The sequence below is a fragment of the Equus caballus genome, chromosome 17, assembly GCF_041296265.1.
Source record: "Equus caballus isolate H_3958 breed thoroughbred chromosome 17, TB-T2T, whole genome shotgun sequence".
Taxonomy (NCBI): domain Eukaryota; kingdom Metazoa; phylum Chordata; class Mammalia; order Perissodactyla; family Equidae; genus Equus; species Equus caballus.
Window position 1 is genome coordinate 43,035,749 of NC_091700.1, and position 14,092 is coordinate 43,049,840.

The 14,092-nt window shown below is 37.0% G+C and overlaps 1 protein-coding gene across 6 annotated transcripts in view; it reads right to left on the bottom strand.

The window, feature by feature from the left end:
- Positions 1 to 2,212: 2,212 nt before the first annotated feature.
- The window catches only part of RB1 (RB transcriptional corepressor 1), a 155,265-nt gene continuing 143,385 nt past the window's right edge, over positions 2,213 to 14,092 (bottom strand). For 4 of the 6 annotated variants that reach the window (XM_023621589.2, XM_023621588.2, XM_070239710.1 and 1 more), the window contains 7 exons: positions 13,244 to 13,348; positions 12,675 to 12,788; positions 12,415 to 12,578; positions 9,915 to 9,945; positions 7,009 to 7,151; positions 6,438 to 6,481; positions 2,213 to 4,122 (listed from right to left, as the gene is read on the bottom strand). In XM_023621589.2, the coding sequence (XP_023477357.1) occupies positions 4,049 to 4,122; positions 6,438 to 6,481; positions 7,009 to 7,151; positions 9,915 to 9,945; positions 12,415 to 12,578; positions 12,675 to 12,788; positions 13,244 to 13,348 (675 nt within the window). In that variant the 3' untranslated portion in view covers positions 2,213 to 4,048. Of the gene's footprint in view, positions 4,142 to 6,437; positions 6,482 to 7,008; positions 7,152 to 7,363; positions 7,502 to 9,914; positions 9,946 to 12,414; positions 12,579 to 12,674; positions 12,789 to 13,243; positions 13,349 to 14,092 lie in introns of those variants that run through there. The other 2 variants (XM_070239712.1, XM_070239711.1) reach the window with 2 other exon arrangements.

A 14,092-nucleotide genomic window follows, 5' to 3' on the forward strand; every position in this document is an offset into this window, starting at 1 on the left:
GAATCCTTCCCAACGTTGTGTACACTGGCCCAAAAATGAGGAACAAGAATATGCTTCTACAGGCAAGTTTCTATGAAATCATCCAGATGGTAATAGAACTAGTATGTAGGTCCCTGCCCACCCCCTCCGAACCACCATTTGCACCAGCAAGCTGTAATGAAAAAGAAATAAAAATATGAATTTGAACTTGTCCCTTTTATTATAAAGAACATTAAGTACTGGAATACTAAATTAATCTCCAGAAGTGAACAGTTTTCTACCATCCAAACTAAAAAACTGTAGTGTCTTAAAAGCTGCTTGATTTTGCCTTGACCCAAGAGACTACATTTCATGTAAGATCCTCATCCGACATGAACACAGTCCCCTGAGGTCTGCCTGCTGCTTTTCCTGCTCTCACCTCTTCATTTGCCTTTCTTCCTTCAGGAACAGACATGCTGCTGTTCCAGAAGAAGAGAATTTCACTGTCCACCCTGTTTTGAGAAATCATATTACTTCAACTTAATCCCCTATCTGAATCCCTTATCTGAAACCCTTAGTACCAGATGTGCCTCCACTTTTTTGGAGTTTAGTATGATAATATGGTACATATACCACATAACACATCATACTCAAGCAGGGCTAGGTTGGAGCCCCAAAACCAATGTATTAATATTTTTGTAGTGAATCCAGAATATTCCCACTGAGTGGGATAAAGGCTCTAAATAGCTCTATGCCATATGACTTTGGCACCAAACACACACAACCACTTGGTTTTTAAAGCTTTTTGGATTTCAGAATAGCAGATAAAGGATTGTGGACTTATAATATATATAAAGTCTACTGAGAGGAAAGGCCTTTAACATAAACTTTGTATTAGATGAAGAGAGAGACTTGCTCCCCAGTCCTCCTCTTACAACTCTCCATTTTACTATGACTGCTCATTGTTCCTCACACACACCAGGCATAGCCCCCCTCCGAGCATGGCTTTTCCTGATGTTTTGCCCCTGTGGATGTTTGGCTCACCCCCTCACCTCCTTCAGGGCTTTGCTCAAATAGCACCTCAGGAACTCTTTCCCTGACCACCTGTTTTAAATTCGACAACTCCTCTCCCTGCCAGCATTCCTATCCTCCCTGCTCTGTTTTTCTCCACAGTACTTCAGACAATTGGACATACTATAGATTCATTTATTTATTCGCTTGCTCTCTTTCCCCAAAACTAGAATTAGAATGTAAGTTCCACAGAGATGGGGATCTCAGTTTTATTTATTCATTGATGTATCGCTCACATTTAGAACTCTGCCTGGAATATCATAGGTACTCAGTACATCGTTTTTTAAAACAGGAAGAGAATATTACCTGTTTCCACATACTTGGAAATACATGGGTTTTAGAGCTATAGTAGTAAAGAAGACCAGTCAGGCTGATGCAGGGGTGGGTAGATAGGCAATAGACAAGTCAAATAAGGCAATTTTGTCTGGTGATAAATGCTGTTACACTTCTGAAGGAGACTGACACAGTACAGAGTAAGGATTTTAGTAAGGTGGTCAAGAAAGGCCTCTGAGCTAAGCCCTGAAAGACAGGAAGGAACCAGCCATGCAAAATTCTGGGGGAAGAGCACTGAGAGAAGGAACAGCAAATATAAAAGCCCAAGGTAGGGATAGGCTTTGTACTATAAGAGAACAGGTCACTGTGGCTAAAGCGTAGTGAGTAAGAGAAAGGAGCACGAGATGAGGATGAAGAAGTAGGTAGGGGCTGATGAACAGGCCATGAGGAGTGTAAATACTGCAAGAAGAGTCACACTGGGAATCAGGTTACATTTTAAAGGGATCACTTTTGCTCTTTATGGAATTGAAAGGTAAAGAGGAAAGAGAAGGAACATGGAGACCAGTTAGAAGACTTTAACAGTGGTCCAGACAAGAGTTAATAGACGAGGTTTTTGGCTTAAGCAACTGTTTAATAAAATGGGGAAATACTAGGGTAGAAACAAGGTATTTTTGTTTGTTGGATTCTGGTTTGTATTTTGAGAAGCTGGGAAGGGGGAGGAGTAAGAAGCAAGAGTTTTATTGGCTATGAAAGCTTTGACCTCCATGAAGAGGTCAGGGCTGGAGAAATACATTTGGGAATCATCAGCATATTAAGCCCATTAAAGACTAAGAAGGGATGAGATACTGGGAGAGAATGTAGACACAGCAGGGCACATTAGTACACTTAATACAAAGACCACATCAGACCATTAAGACTCTTAATAACTAATTTATTTTAAAATAGACAAACTATTAATTGTAAAAAATAGTAACATAGCAATTTCAAATGTACAGTTTTAACCAATATAAAAAAGCAATGAAGCAATATCTGAAGCCTTATTTGAGAAATCTCAATACACGATCTCTGAAGTTCCTAAAATTCTGGCACTAATTCTAATGTGAACTTGCTGGCAAAAGACCCAGAAATATGGCAAGCCCTTGATCTAAAAGCTAACTGATTTGTATGATATTCATGCAAAAATTAATGAGGAAATGGGGTAAAGCTTTCTAGTGCCTTTGTTATCAAGATAACTGTCAAAAAAATAAGTTTGAAACTTAACTGAGCACAATATAAACTTTCGTTTTCTAACAAATAATACCAGATTTCTTTTTAAAAAGAACTCTGAGTTTAGACAAAGTGATTTTCCTAAAAGCTGGTTGATGCTACCTTAAATACCACCTATTTTAAATTATACCATCTCTAAATAAGTTAATCACACAACACAGTTTAAATACACCTTTAGGTGCCGGGGTGGGTGGGGGGGGGGAGTGCCTGTTTTTTCTAATGTAGCTATTCTAAATTTGAAGCTTCTGCACAAAATCAGATAGAAACATTAACGCCTAACCCAAAGACCTTTGATTACTTGCAATTTTGGACTAGAAACAATGTGGCTTTGAAGGTGCCAGTGTTAGACCATACTGACTTAAAAAAAATAAAAGACAGACAATTGCCAGTTCAAAAGATACATGGAAGACATGCACCATTCCAGAGAAAACACCCCTTCCCAAATTTAGGAGGGCAGAATAATTGCTGAGATGCAATTAAACAAATCGTGAAGAAAAAAAAATTAAGGCTCCTATAGTTAACAGTCTGTTTATGGAGTAAAATTACTTTGTGTCTTGATTCTTCAGGACCCAGAAACATTAGAAAGTGCACTTGGGATATACTGTGTTAGGGTCCTCTACAGCAAAGCACTAGCCAAATACTTTTTTTTCCAAGGACTAGATGGGTACTTTATGAACTCAGTGATTTAAATGGTACAAAAACCAAGAGTACTATTAATAACCCTCATTTTAAAGCATGAGTTGGATGAAAAAAAGAATCAATAAATTCTTACAAGTCCTGAGGTATGAAATCTGTATCAGTAGTATGACAATATCATGTTTATACTTTGCTTTCTGCTTGTATTTAAAAGCTAAAGTTTATAAAACAAGCACACAGTACATCAGATTCCATTAGTAAACTAAAATCTAATATGTAAAAATTAGTAATTTTTTTCTAGTTTCTAATATCTGTTTTAGCAGAAGAGTTCAGGGTCATCTGGGTAAATAGGGGACGGTGAGCCAAATTGCCTTTGGAAGACAAGACACATTTTCTAAGGGTGTTCATGTTAAATTAAAAAAATATATAAATATAAATTAATAAAAATAATAGCAAACATCACACATATGCCACAAGAGAAGACAAAGTACTCAGACAGGCATGGGTTGTTAGGACCCCCACTCCCGGGGCATCCTCACCATTTGTAAAGCAGAGCAATTACACTTTGGAAATGGAAACATCTGTTACAATTTTTTAAATGGAAGGATTTATACAAGATTTTCAATCTCGTATAATAACAATGTATATTCTATTGACTACAACATTGCAAGTGGCTTAGGAATTGCCTGTACAAATACTCAACGTGCATCTGCACACTTCACATCCACAAAAAAGAGCTAAAGAAATGTGGCCATAAACAGAACCTGGACAAGTTCTAGAGTCAGATCTGTGAGAAATGGCGAGGCCAGAGGTGAACACAGTGCCCAGCAAGGTCATGAGATCCTCACTTTTCTTCCCTGTTTGAGGTATCCATGCTATCATTCATCTTCTGCTTTTGCATTCGTGTTCGGGTAGAAGCTGGAAGAAGGATAAAGAACTTTTAATGGCACTGATGGTACTAGGTAAGTTGGCAAAAGGCTGCCATATAGGTTATGCTCATGGCAAAACTGATAGAGCTCAGTGGTTTCCAAATTTTTTATCATATATCCCTATCACTAAATTTTTTTCCAGGCATGTACCTCCCAAATATGCACATATGTACATTTGTGTATAAATTATAAAACACACATACCTCAGACATTAAAAATAGATGAGGTAAAAATAAATAGACATTTTAATATTTTCTTCATGTACCCCAAAAGGTGGTCTTACACCCTTCCAGGTATACCCAACTTTGTAGATCCTGTTCTAGAGATGAAGAGGTTGAGTTTGGCACTTGAGCAGAGCAGAGTTCTGGGCTGGCCCAGAAGGATCTGGTGAAGTGAGTGGTACTCTTCATAAAGCTAGGGATTCCTCTGCGCTCAGAGATGCCTTGTAGGTACTGCAAAGGCATCAGCTCATAGCTCATTTAATTTGGACATGGACTTTTAAAAGTACATAATTATAACACAGACAAAAACAGAACTCTTAATTATTTAAAAATTCTTAACTTGACTTTAGTGGATGGGGCTCTTCGTAAAGAGGCACAAAGAATTTACACTTGGAAAAGAAAGAAAAGAGTAATTCTAAGTCTCCCCCTCTGGTCCTTCACTCTAAGAAAGCTAGCACCGTGTGATGATCTTTTCTGAATGCAATCCTTCGAGGAAAGCTGTTAAGAGCAGCCTGGAGAACTCCTTAGCCTTACAGGTTAAAACTTCTGCTGCTTCCCAATCTTCCAGCTGCACAAAGGCCCTGAACTTCAGTCTGGCAGAGGGAATTCACGGGCACAGGTAAGTGCTAATGGGAAATGTACCAACTACATCAATTAAACTCTTCTCCAAGAAAATATACATGATTTTACGGCTTTCTTCTCCTTTTAAAATGCATATTTGTGGGTTCCCAAATGCTTCCACGTGTTTTCAAGGTCTGATTTTCGTTACAAGCTATTTTCATGTACCGGGAGGAAAAGCCACAACTATTTGAAAGTTAAAATAGGAGTCTAAGAGGTGATGTAGCTCCAAAGGAGATTCGTTTATAACCCCAAAATTTAAACTTTTGGTATATTTAATTTTAACTGTATTCTGCAAAATAATACACATAGAAAAAATGATTTAAAAAATCAAAAGCATTGTTTTAAATACTTGATATTTCAAAGTTAGTATCTACAGAGATGAGTTGAGAGAAAGCCAGAAAGTCACATTATAATTGGTATTGTTTTAATTGATATGTCCTATGACCCAGCAATGTTAGTTTTAATACTTACAGTATGCTAAATATTTGTCTTCTTTCTAAGTACCAGCTCTTGTTCTTGTTGATGGATCTGGGACCAGATTATCAAGAAATGTCACGCTCACTGTCATGGCTCCCTCTCTAAGACAACCCAGCAGCAGTTAGTACGTTTATCTTTTTCTTACTGTGCTTTCCTCTACCATACATGGGTTAATCTTTTACAGTCTCAAGGCAGCGTAGGATAGAATTCCATTTGCTTTAACATCCCAAATTTATGTCCTCTATATAACTTGGAAAATGATCTGGTGTTCACCAAAATTCTGATTTCTAGTAACAGAAAACTTTTGTTTGAAATTAAGTTTGAAAACTTCCAAATTAGGAAAGTTCCATAATAGCAGAAGGGTGATGATGTTCATATATGCTAAGTCTATAAAACCCTTCCCTACATCCAACACTCTTTAAAGAGTTCCTCATTATAGTTCTGCTATCCTAAAATATTTTCTAACCACAGCCCATTGCTGTTGAAGATGTGGTTTCACTTCTTAGTCTTCCTGCGCAAAAGATTTTAGAAACGGTAAAGATGATCTTCACTTTGTATCATACATTTAAACCACAAATGTTGGTAGGAAAATAATACATTCTTTTTTTTGTGGTGGGGGGAGGAAGATTGGCCTTGAGCTAACATCCGTTGCCAATCTTCCTCTCTTTGCTTGAGGAAGCTAACATCTGCACCCATCCTCCTCTATTTTGTATGTGGGACGCGGCCATAGCACGGCCTGATGAACGGTGTGCAGGTCCGAACCCACACACCCCAGGCCACTGAAGCAGAGCGTGCAAACTTAACCACTACGCTACTGGGCCAACCCCAAATATATAATGCATTCTTGATTGAACTATATTTTAAATGCATAAGCAAGTCCACTAATTGAAGGAATTATATGTATTTATTCTTTGATAACATGAAAAGGCTTTTTGCAATGTAAACAACTGTTTCATTTACATAAAGTGAACTGATAAGTACTTACTCATTTCTGCCAGTTTCTGTTTAAACTCCCCTGGGAGATGTTTACTGCAGATTAAAAAAATACAAAATATTTCATACATATAGGTATAAATGGAAAACTCAAATTTCCAATAATTATGGTGCTTTCAATGACTTATTTTATGCTCTTATTTTAATAAGTAGCTTTTAATTTCAAAGGTTTATAAACAAACCATTTAAAATATAAATGTGACAAATTTATGATCCTATATATTTTTTCAGTGGTTCTTATAAAACATAGTAGTTAATATTTTTCAAGAGTAAGCATTTTAAAATCTAATGTTAATCAAAACTAGTAACTTTTGTCAATAGCTTTGTAAAAAAGTAATCAGCTTTTAAACATCTGATATTTTCAATTATTTTCAGTAGACAGTACATGAATGTATATGATGCTTTTAACTTTGGGATGCATCACATACCTTATTTTGAGCAATCCTCACAATTTCCAAATAAAATTGGCAGGAAAGGGATTGGTGGAAGTCAGGAGCAGACTGGCACCCTGGATGCTCTGATGACCAGCTAGGCTACTGAGAAACACTCTAAACTGCTCCTACCTTCCATCTGCTTCGTCAGACCCTTCGATATCAAAGCGCAGTTTCTTCAGTGGTTTAGGAGGGTTGCTTCCTTCAGCACTTCTTTTGAGCACACGTTCGCTGTTACACACCATCTGATTTATTTTCTGGAACTTCTCAGAAGTCTACAAATTACAGAATTCTTTATTTTACATCATTACATGCCAGCATTTTGTAGTTAGCATCCCTTAGCTGCAGTTTGGAGTGTGTCAAAAATCAGGCAGAGGTAATACCTGCAATTTAATTTTCTGCTTTATTGGACCAAATAAGAGATATGAAAAATCTCAAAATCATAGTGACTGTACTCTGAGTAGCTCTACCTCAATTAAATACTCACTCTTTTTAAATCATCTTGTCTCTTCCCATGAGGCTCTTCCTCCAACAACTCTGACTACTACTCTGAAAGTCCTGGTTCCTCATTTTTGGAAGTCACTCCCACACAAACCAGGGCTACTTCTCAGAAGCATGTAGAGCTCGAACAGCTTTCTGGAACCTTGTTTTTGACCTTTTCTTTTTTTTGAGGGCATTATATAACCAGCAAGAATGCCACAAGAATTTATAAAGAGGTGAAATGTCCACTGAATAATAATTTTGGACTCACTTTATGGGTATTATGTTGACAAGTCATATAGTTAATATATTTTAAACCATCATTGATATAATATTTGTCAAAATGCTAATTCATAGTTTTTTAAATAAAAAATCAAATATTGAAAAGATGTAAGAATTTGAATCCATTCAGTATTACTGGAGATGATTTGAAACATGTATCTCCTGAGGGAGAATCCTGTCGTAGCAAAGTAAAGGAAGCTTTACTTTGAGAAATACCAAAGAGGGCATGCCACCTTATTTTATCCAAGGGACACCACATGCAAAAATTCTATTTCTTATCTATTTTAGAACCAGAGTGAGGTGATTATCTTGGGGATGTACAGGAACACGTTCGTTTGAACTAAAAGATAAAGTCAGACTTTCTCATAGAAATTAAGTCTGATTTGACTGATTGATATGACAGTGAGGATTAGCTTGGCTAATTATGCTTTATTTTCCAAAAATTAAATGAGCTAGTTTTTTAAAAATAAAACGCAAAAACAGGTTTGATGGAAAATATATTTGGAGCACATATATAATATGATAGAAACTAAATCCTGTGCACCTGTTAAATGTATAAGATTATTAGTTATCAGCTTTAAAATGCAGAAGTACGTATAACATTTTGTCAATTCTTTTTAAAGTATGGCAAGCAGAAAAGTTTAAAGAGCACTACTCTATACCTATCCAGGTCCAAGCTTACTTATGTGGTCCCACATCTACTTTGGGAAGCCTGACAGCTGCAGCCTATCTTGAGCTCCACGTCACAGCATTTACTATTTAAGGTATTTTAACAGTTGGTCTTTTAGCATACAAACTATTATGTCTCTGTAGTTATTTCATTTGGGGAAGTGGTAGGCAGACTTTAGAATGGTTCTCACTAATCCCCACTTCCTACTATTTACATCCTTGTGTAATCCCCTTCTCCTTGAGTGCGGGTTGGACCTAGTGCTGTCTTGTTTCTGAGAAAAATGGTATGGCAAAAGTGATGGAACGTCACGTCTAGTATTAGTTACAAGAAGACCATGACTTTCATATTGCTCATTATCTCCCTCTTTCCCACCTCCCCTCTCTCAGAGTCCTCGTTCTGGGGGAAGCAAGCTGCTGTGTTGAGTAGTGAATAGCCAGATGAAGAGGCCCAAGTGGCAAGGAACTGACAGCCTGAGCTGCTAGCCATCAAGGATCAGGCAACAGTCACAGGAATGAGTTTGCAAGAGATCCTCCTCCAACTGAGTCTTGAGATAACTGCAGCCCCAGCTGACACGTTGATGGCAGCCTTGGGAGGGGAGGCCCTGGACCCAGCTAAGCCGTGCCTGGATTACTGACCCACAGAAACTGAGATTTTACAATGTTTGTTTTAAGTTACTAAGCTTGGGGGTGATTTGTTATGCAGCAGTAAATAACTAATGTAGGCAGGAGGGGTGGGGGTGGTGAACATGATTAACAATAATGCACACTGGTACAGGACTGTTGAATTAGTTCTGTTAGTGGAAGGCCCAGTGGAGCAGTAGGTTCCCAGCCGAGAACACCTATTTCAAAGCTGAGATTTCCCTCAGAGCCCTCTGGAACAAAGACATCCACGTGCCCTGCCACTTACCCTGGGGCAGAGTCTCATGTAACCAATTCCTAATCAATTTGCCAGAGAAAGAATGTCCAAGAAGTCTCAGAGGAAGGACAAGCAAAAGTATGTACATGTACAGAAGGAGAAGACCAGTAGGTAGGGACTGGCTGCTGACATTCAGATGGTGGTGGTTATATTTTGGAGTATCTTATTTCAAATCATATTCATAATTAGTGAATACATACATATTTTTGTATGTATATACATGAATGTATATATATACACACACATATATATGTACAGTCACATGGCTTAACGACAGGGATATGTTCTGAGAAATGCATCGTTAGGCAATTTCGTCACTGGGCGAAGATCAAAGGGTGTACTTACACAAACCTGGATAGTATGGCCTACAACACACCCAGATATGGTACTAATCTTATGGGCCCACCATCATATATGCAGTCCATATGCACTTCTCAGAACATATCCCTGTCGTTAAGGCATGCATGACTGTACAGCTTTGATATTCACCAATTATGAGTACGACCTGAAATTAAATCTGATTTGAAAATAAATCTTAATGTATATATCTGTCTTCTAAATTCTATGCAATGTACCTGGATGAGGTATTTGAATAATAATAGCATTTATAAATTCAAATTATAGAAATCTTCAATTTCTTTTATAGTTATAGTACATGCCATTGTATTTCATAGAAAGAAAATATACTCACCCCAAATGATTCACCAATTGATACTAAGATTCTGTCAAGTTAAGATAAAATACAAATTAGTAATGACTATCAAATACAACTGTGCAGAGATAAACATGCACACATCACTCTCAACTATCAGAAATACCAAATCAAAGGTCTCCTCTACCCCCAGAATCACTGACAAATTATACTCATTGGGGGCTTATTCTAACAGTGCCAGACTAATCATACACTCAGCTGGACTCTTAGATTTTTAAAGCCAAGAACTACATATCTGCAAGAACCTATTTTGCCAATGTCCACATTTAAAGAGGATAAAAGAACATTTTAAATTTACCCCTACTTAATTCTTCATAAATCAATGGGTAAATCAATTAAAATTTCTTTTACATTTTCTCTTTAAAAATTCAAGTTACATTTGGCAAAAACTTACTGTATTAAGTAACAATAAGAATATATATATATATATTTTTTGGTGAGGAAGATTAGCCCTGAGCGAACATCTGTTGCCAATCTTCCTCTTCTTTTTTTCTCCCCAAAGCCCCAGCACATAGTTGTATACCCCAACCATAGGGGGGTTCTTTTATGTGGGATGCCACCACAGCATGGTTTGATGAGCGGTGCCATGTCCGTGCCAGGATCTGAACTGGCGAACCCGAGGATGCCAAAGCGGAACATGCAAACTTAACTACTTGGCCATGGGGCCAGCTCCAATAATGAGAATTCTAATTAGGATCTATATGGATATACAGTAAAGGCTGTTTATCATATACCCTAGAATCAGACACCTCTATTGATTTGTTTGAACCATGTAACTTATGTATATGACAATCAGCTAAAGAGCAGCATTAGCCTGACATAACAAAGATTTGATCATATCTGCATGGAATTAGTAGATATATAGATTTTATTCTCCTCCAATTCCTTGATAAGTGGCCATCATCTTATAGATATCTGATTAATCAAAATACCTAAATATGCTGGGTAAGTAGTGTGTTAAGGTTCTCTTAATGCCTGATCAATGATTTATTAGGATTTTCAGAATATGAGTTTTTTGCTAAATAACCCCAACCCGGAAGTGATTTCACTAAGACCAGCAAAAGCCATCATTATGAACATAATATGGATTAATTATCATCATTAAAAATTACCTAAGTACACACTTTCATGTGGTGGTGTAGAACTGCGTAAATTAAACAGACATGGTGCGGAATCTTAGCAGCTTACAATATAAGTTGTAGATATCAGTATAGATACTCAACCATAAGAACACCAAATAAACAAAGGATGGTACAGGGGCACACAAGAGCATTTATATCATTTGCCAATTATTTTCTACTTTATCTTTTCTCGTAGAGTTTGAAATTTTTATCATGAGTGTACATTACTTATATAATTAAAGACATCTCACAAACGTTTTCCAAGGGGTTAATACATCTCCTTCTCCTTGTTTTTTTGGTCCATTAAGTACAAAGGTATGGGCTGACAATTTCTAAGATGAGACTACATTAACTATAGTAGCTAATTTGCCTCCCACTTTATACAAATAAAGTCAGTTTCAAATAGCCCATGATAATATATAATAAGTCAATTGAAGTATACTTCAAAGCCAGAGAGCACTTGAGGTTCGATGTGGAAGATAATATAATGATTTGTTGCACAGAACCTTTCATCTGAGAGTTTAAAACAGGTTCACACTCATCATTTCCCTGATCCACAGCACTGTTCTAAAGTAGACATAGAGACCTGCCCAAAGTAATATGCGGAAGCCACAAGCAGAATTAGGGATGGACTTCTAAAGACTTAATTTACAATCATCAACATTTAATCAGTCATCTAGATTTTCACAACAAAGCAGGATGAACAGGTCCACAGAAAGAGTTTACAGGGCAGTCAATAAACTACAGAATAAAAATTCTTAACCAAAAAGAATCTACTTTATTTACCAGAACGGCAACTTACAAAAATATGAAAGTGACTTGAAACCTATTACCAAACTGGTTCTCTTTACAAAAGAACAGACCCCAGCAGCCAGAAAAGTTGATGACACTTTTTGTAAATCCATTTAAAGTAAACAGATTATCTTTCTTTCCTCCCAAATAAGAATTTAATATAAATTACTTATATCACTTAATATAAATAAGCAACTCAAGAGTCTAGCTTATTTTTTTTGTTTTTTTGAGGAAGATTAGCCCTGAGCTAACATCTGCTGCCAATCCTCCTCTTTTTGCTGAGGAAGACTGGCCCTGACCCAACATCCATGCCCATCTTCCTCTGCTTTATACGTGGGATGCCTACCACAGCATGGCTTTTGCCAAGCGGTGCCATGTCCACACCTGGGATCCAAACCAGCGAACCCCAGGCCGCCGAGAAGCGGAACGTGTGAACGTAACTGCTGCGCCACCAGGCCAGCCCCGAGTCTAGCTTATTTTAAAGGAAGAAGGCTTGATATTTTTATGTTTGGATCAAAATAATCCCCTCTTATTCTTTACCACTTCCCTAAAGAGAAAACACAAACCTTGATCTTGGAGTCATTTTTGTTGGAGTTGGCAGACCTTCTGAAATTTTATATGGATTCTTCAGGGGTGATATATAGATGTTACCCCCAGGAATCCGTAAAGGAGAACTAGAAAACTTGTAAGGGCTTCGAGGAATGTGAGGTATTGGTGACAAGGCAGGGGGCTAGAGCAAAAACAAAAAAGTAGATTATTTAATGTTTTAGTAAGATTCATTGCTTTATAATTAGATTTTCCCAATCAAAGGATACTTTCAACATACTCTGGTGGAAGCATACTGCAAAATATTTGTTTTCAGTCTCTGCATGAAGACCGAGTTATAGAATACTATAATGGAATCATATTCCTCTTCTCTGATCAAAACACGTTTGAATGTCTGAGGAAGAAGAGCAAAAACAGTTGTTAAATGAATTTGGGAATTTCTCTCTTTATATTTTCTTTTTTAATAGTTCATAAAACTTTTTAACAGTAAGAAGCACATATTATATAGGGAAAAAATAATCTGAAAAAGCCTTGCTAGGCTTGGATTATAGATGCTCTACCAGAAGTGAAATGTCACAGATTATATATACATATTTTAATACACATGTAAAAGTGTATTACAGATATCCTCCTTAGTGCAGGGATATAGTATTCCTTATTAACTTATAAAGTGCGTTAACTTTCCAATTTCATTTTAGTTACAAATAATTAACCAATAATATAAAAGTAAAAAATTGATATGTGAATTTATATAGTAAGGTCAGAATATATGATCTAATTAATGACTGAAGTTATTCTATTGTAGATATGGGTATATACAAAAAAATCTTACCATGGAAGATTGCCTACCTCCTGAACAGCATGAGGAAGATCCTTGTATGCTGTTACAATGATTTTGAATTTAAGGTCTATATTCTTCACTTTGCATATGCCATACATAGAACACATCATAATCTAGTAAATAAATGTAATGTAAAAATAGTCAGAATTTTGTTACATAGTTGTGTTCTAAAAAGTACTGTTACCTTTTTTTTTAGCTTCAAAAAATGGAAATTTAATTTCCTGTAGGAAAGACTGAATGCTTTCCCCTAAGACTGTCACCAACTAAATGCCCTGAGGAACTCAGGGCAGGGTTTGGAAGCATTAACTGTTTCTCTCAATTTTTCTTTTTGTTATGTTACGAGATGCAACCACCAACCACCTGAACTAGACCAAACCCCATTACAGGAGCGAAGCATATGACCTTTGCCTCATTTTTAATGCTAAGATCTCTCCAGGAGGAGCTTAGGCCTTATTACCATACCCTGCAGTGTATGTGGAAGGACTTTTCCAGCTGAGCCTGGGCAAGCGAATACCCACCTCTCCCTTTTGACTATTCATTCCCCATCCAAAATAAAAGGCCCCCGCTGTCTCGTGCTCAGGGATAGCCATGACTTTGGAAATGATTCCTGTGGCCTCCCATTTGCTACAAACAAGCTATTTCTGGTCCAGAGTCTGATTTTAACCTGCCAGGAAGCAAACCCATTTTCGGTTCAGTAACAAGATCAGGAACAAGACAAAGAAGTGCCCTCTCACCAGTTCCATTCAACATTGTATTGGAGGTTCTAGCCAGGGCAATTAGGCAAGTAAATGAAATAAAATTCATCTAGACTGAAAAAGAAGTAAAACTATATCTATTCACAGATGACATGATCTTAT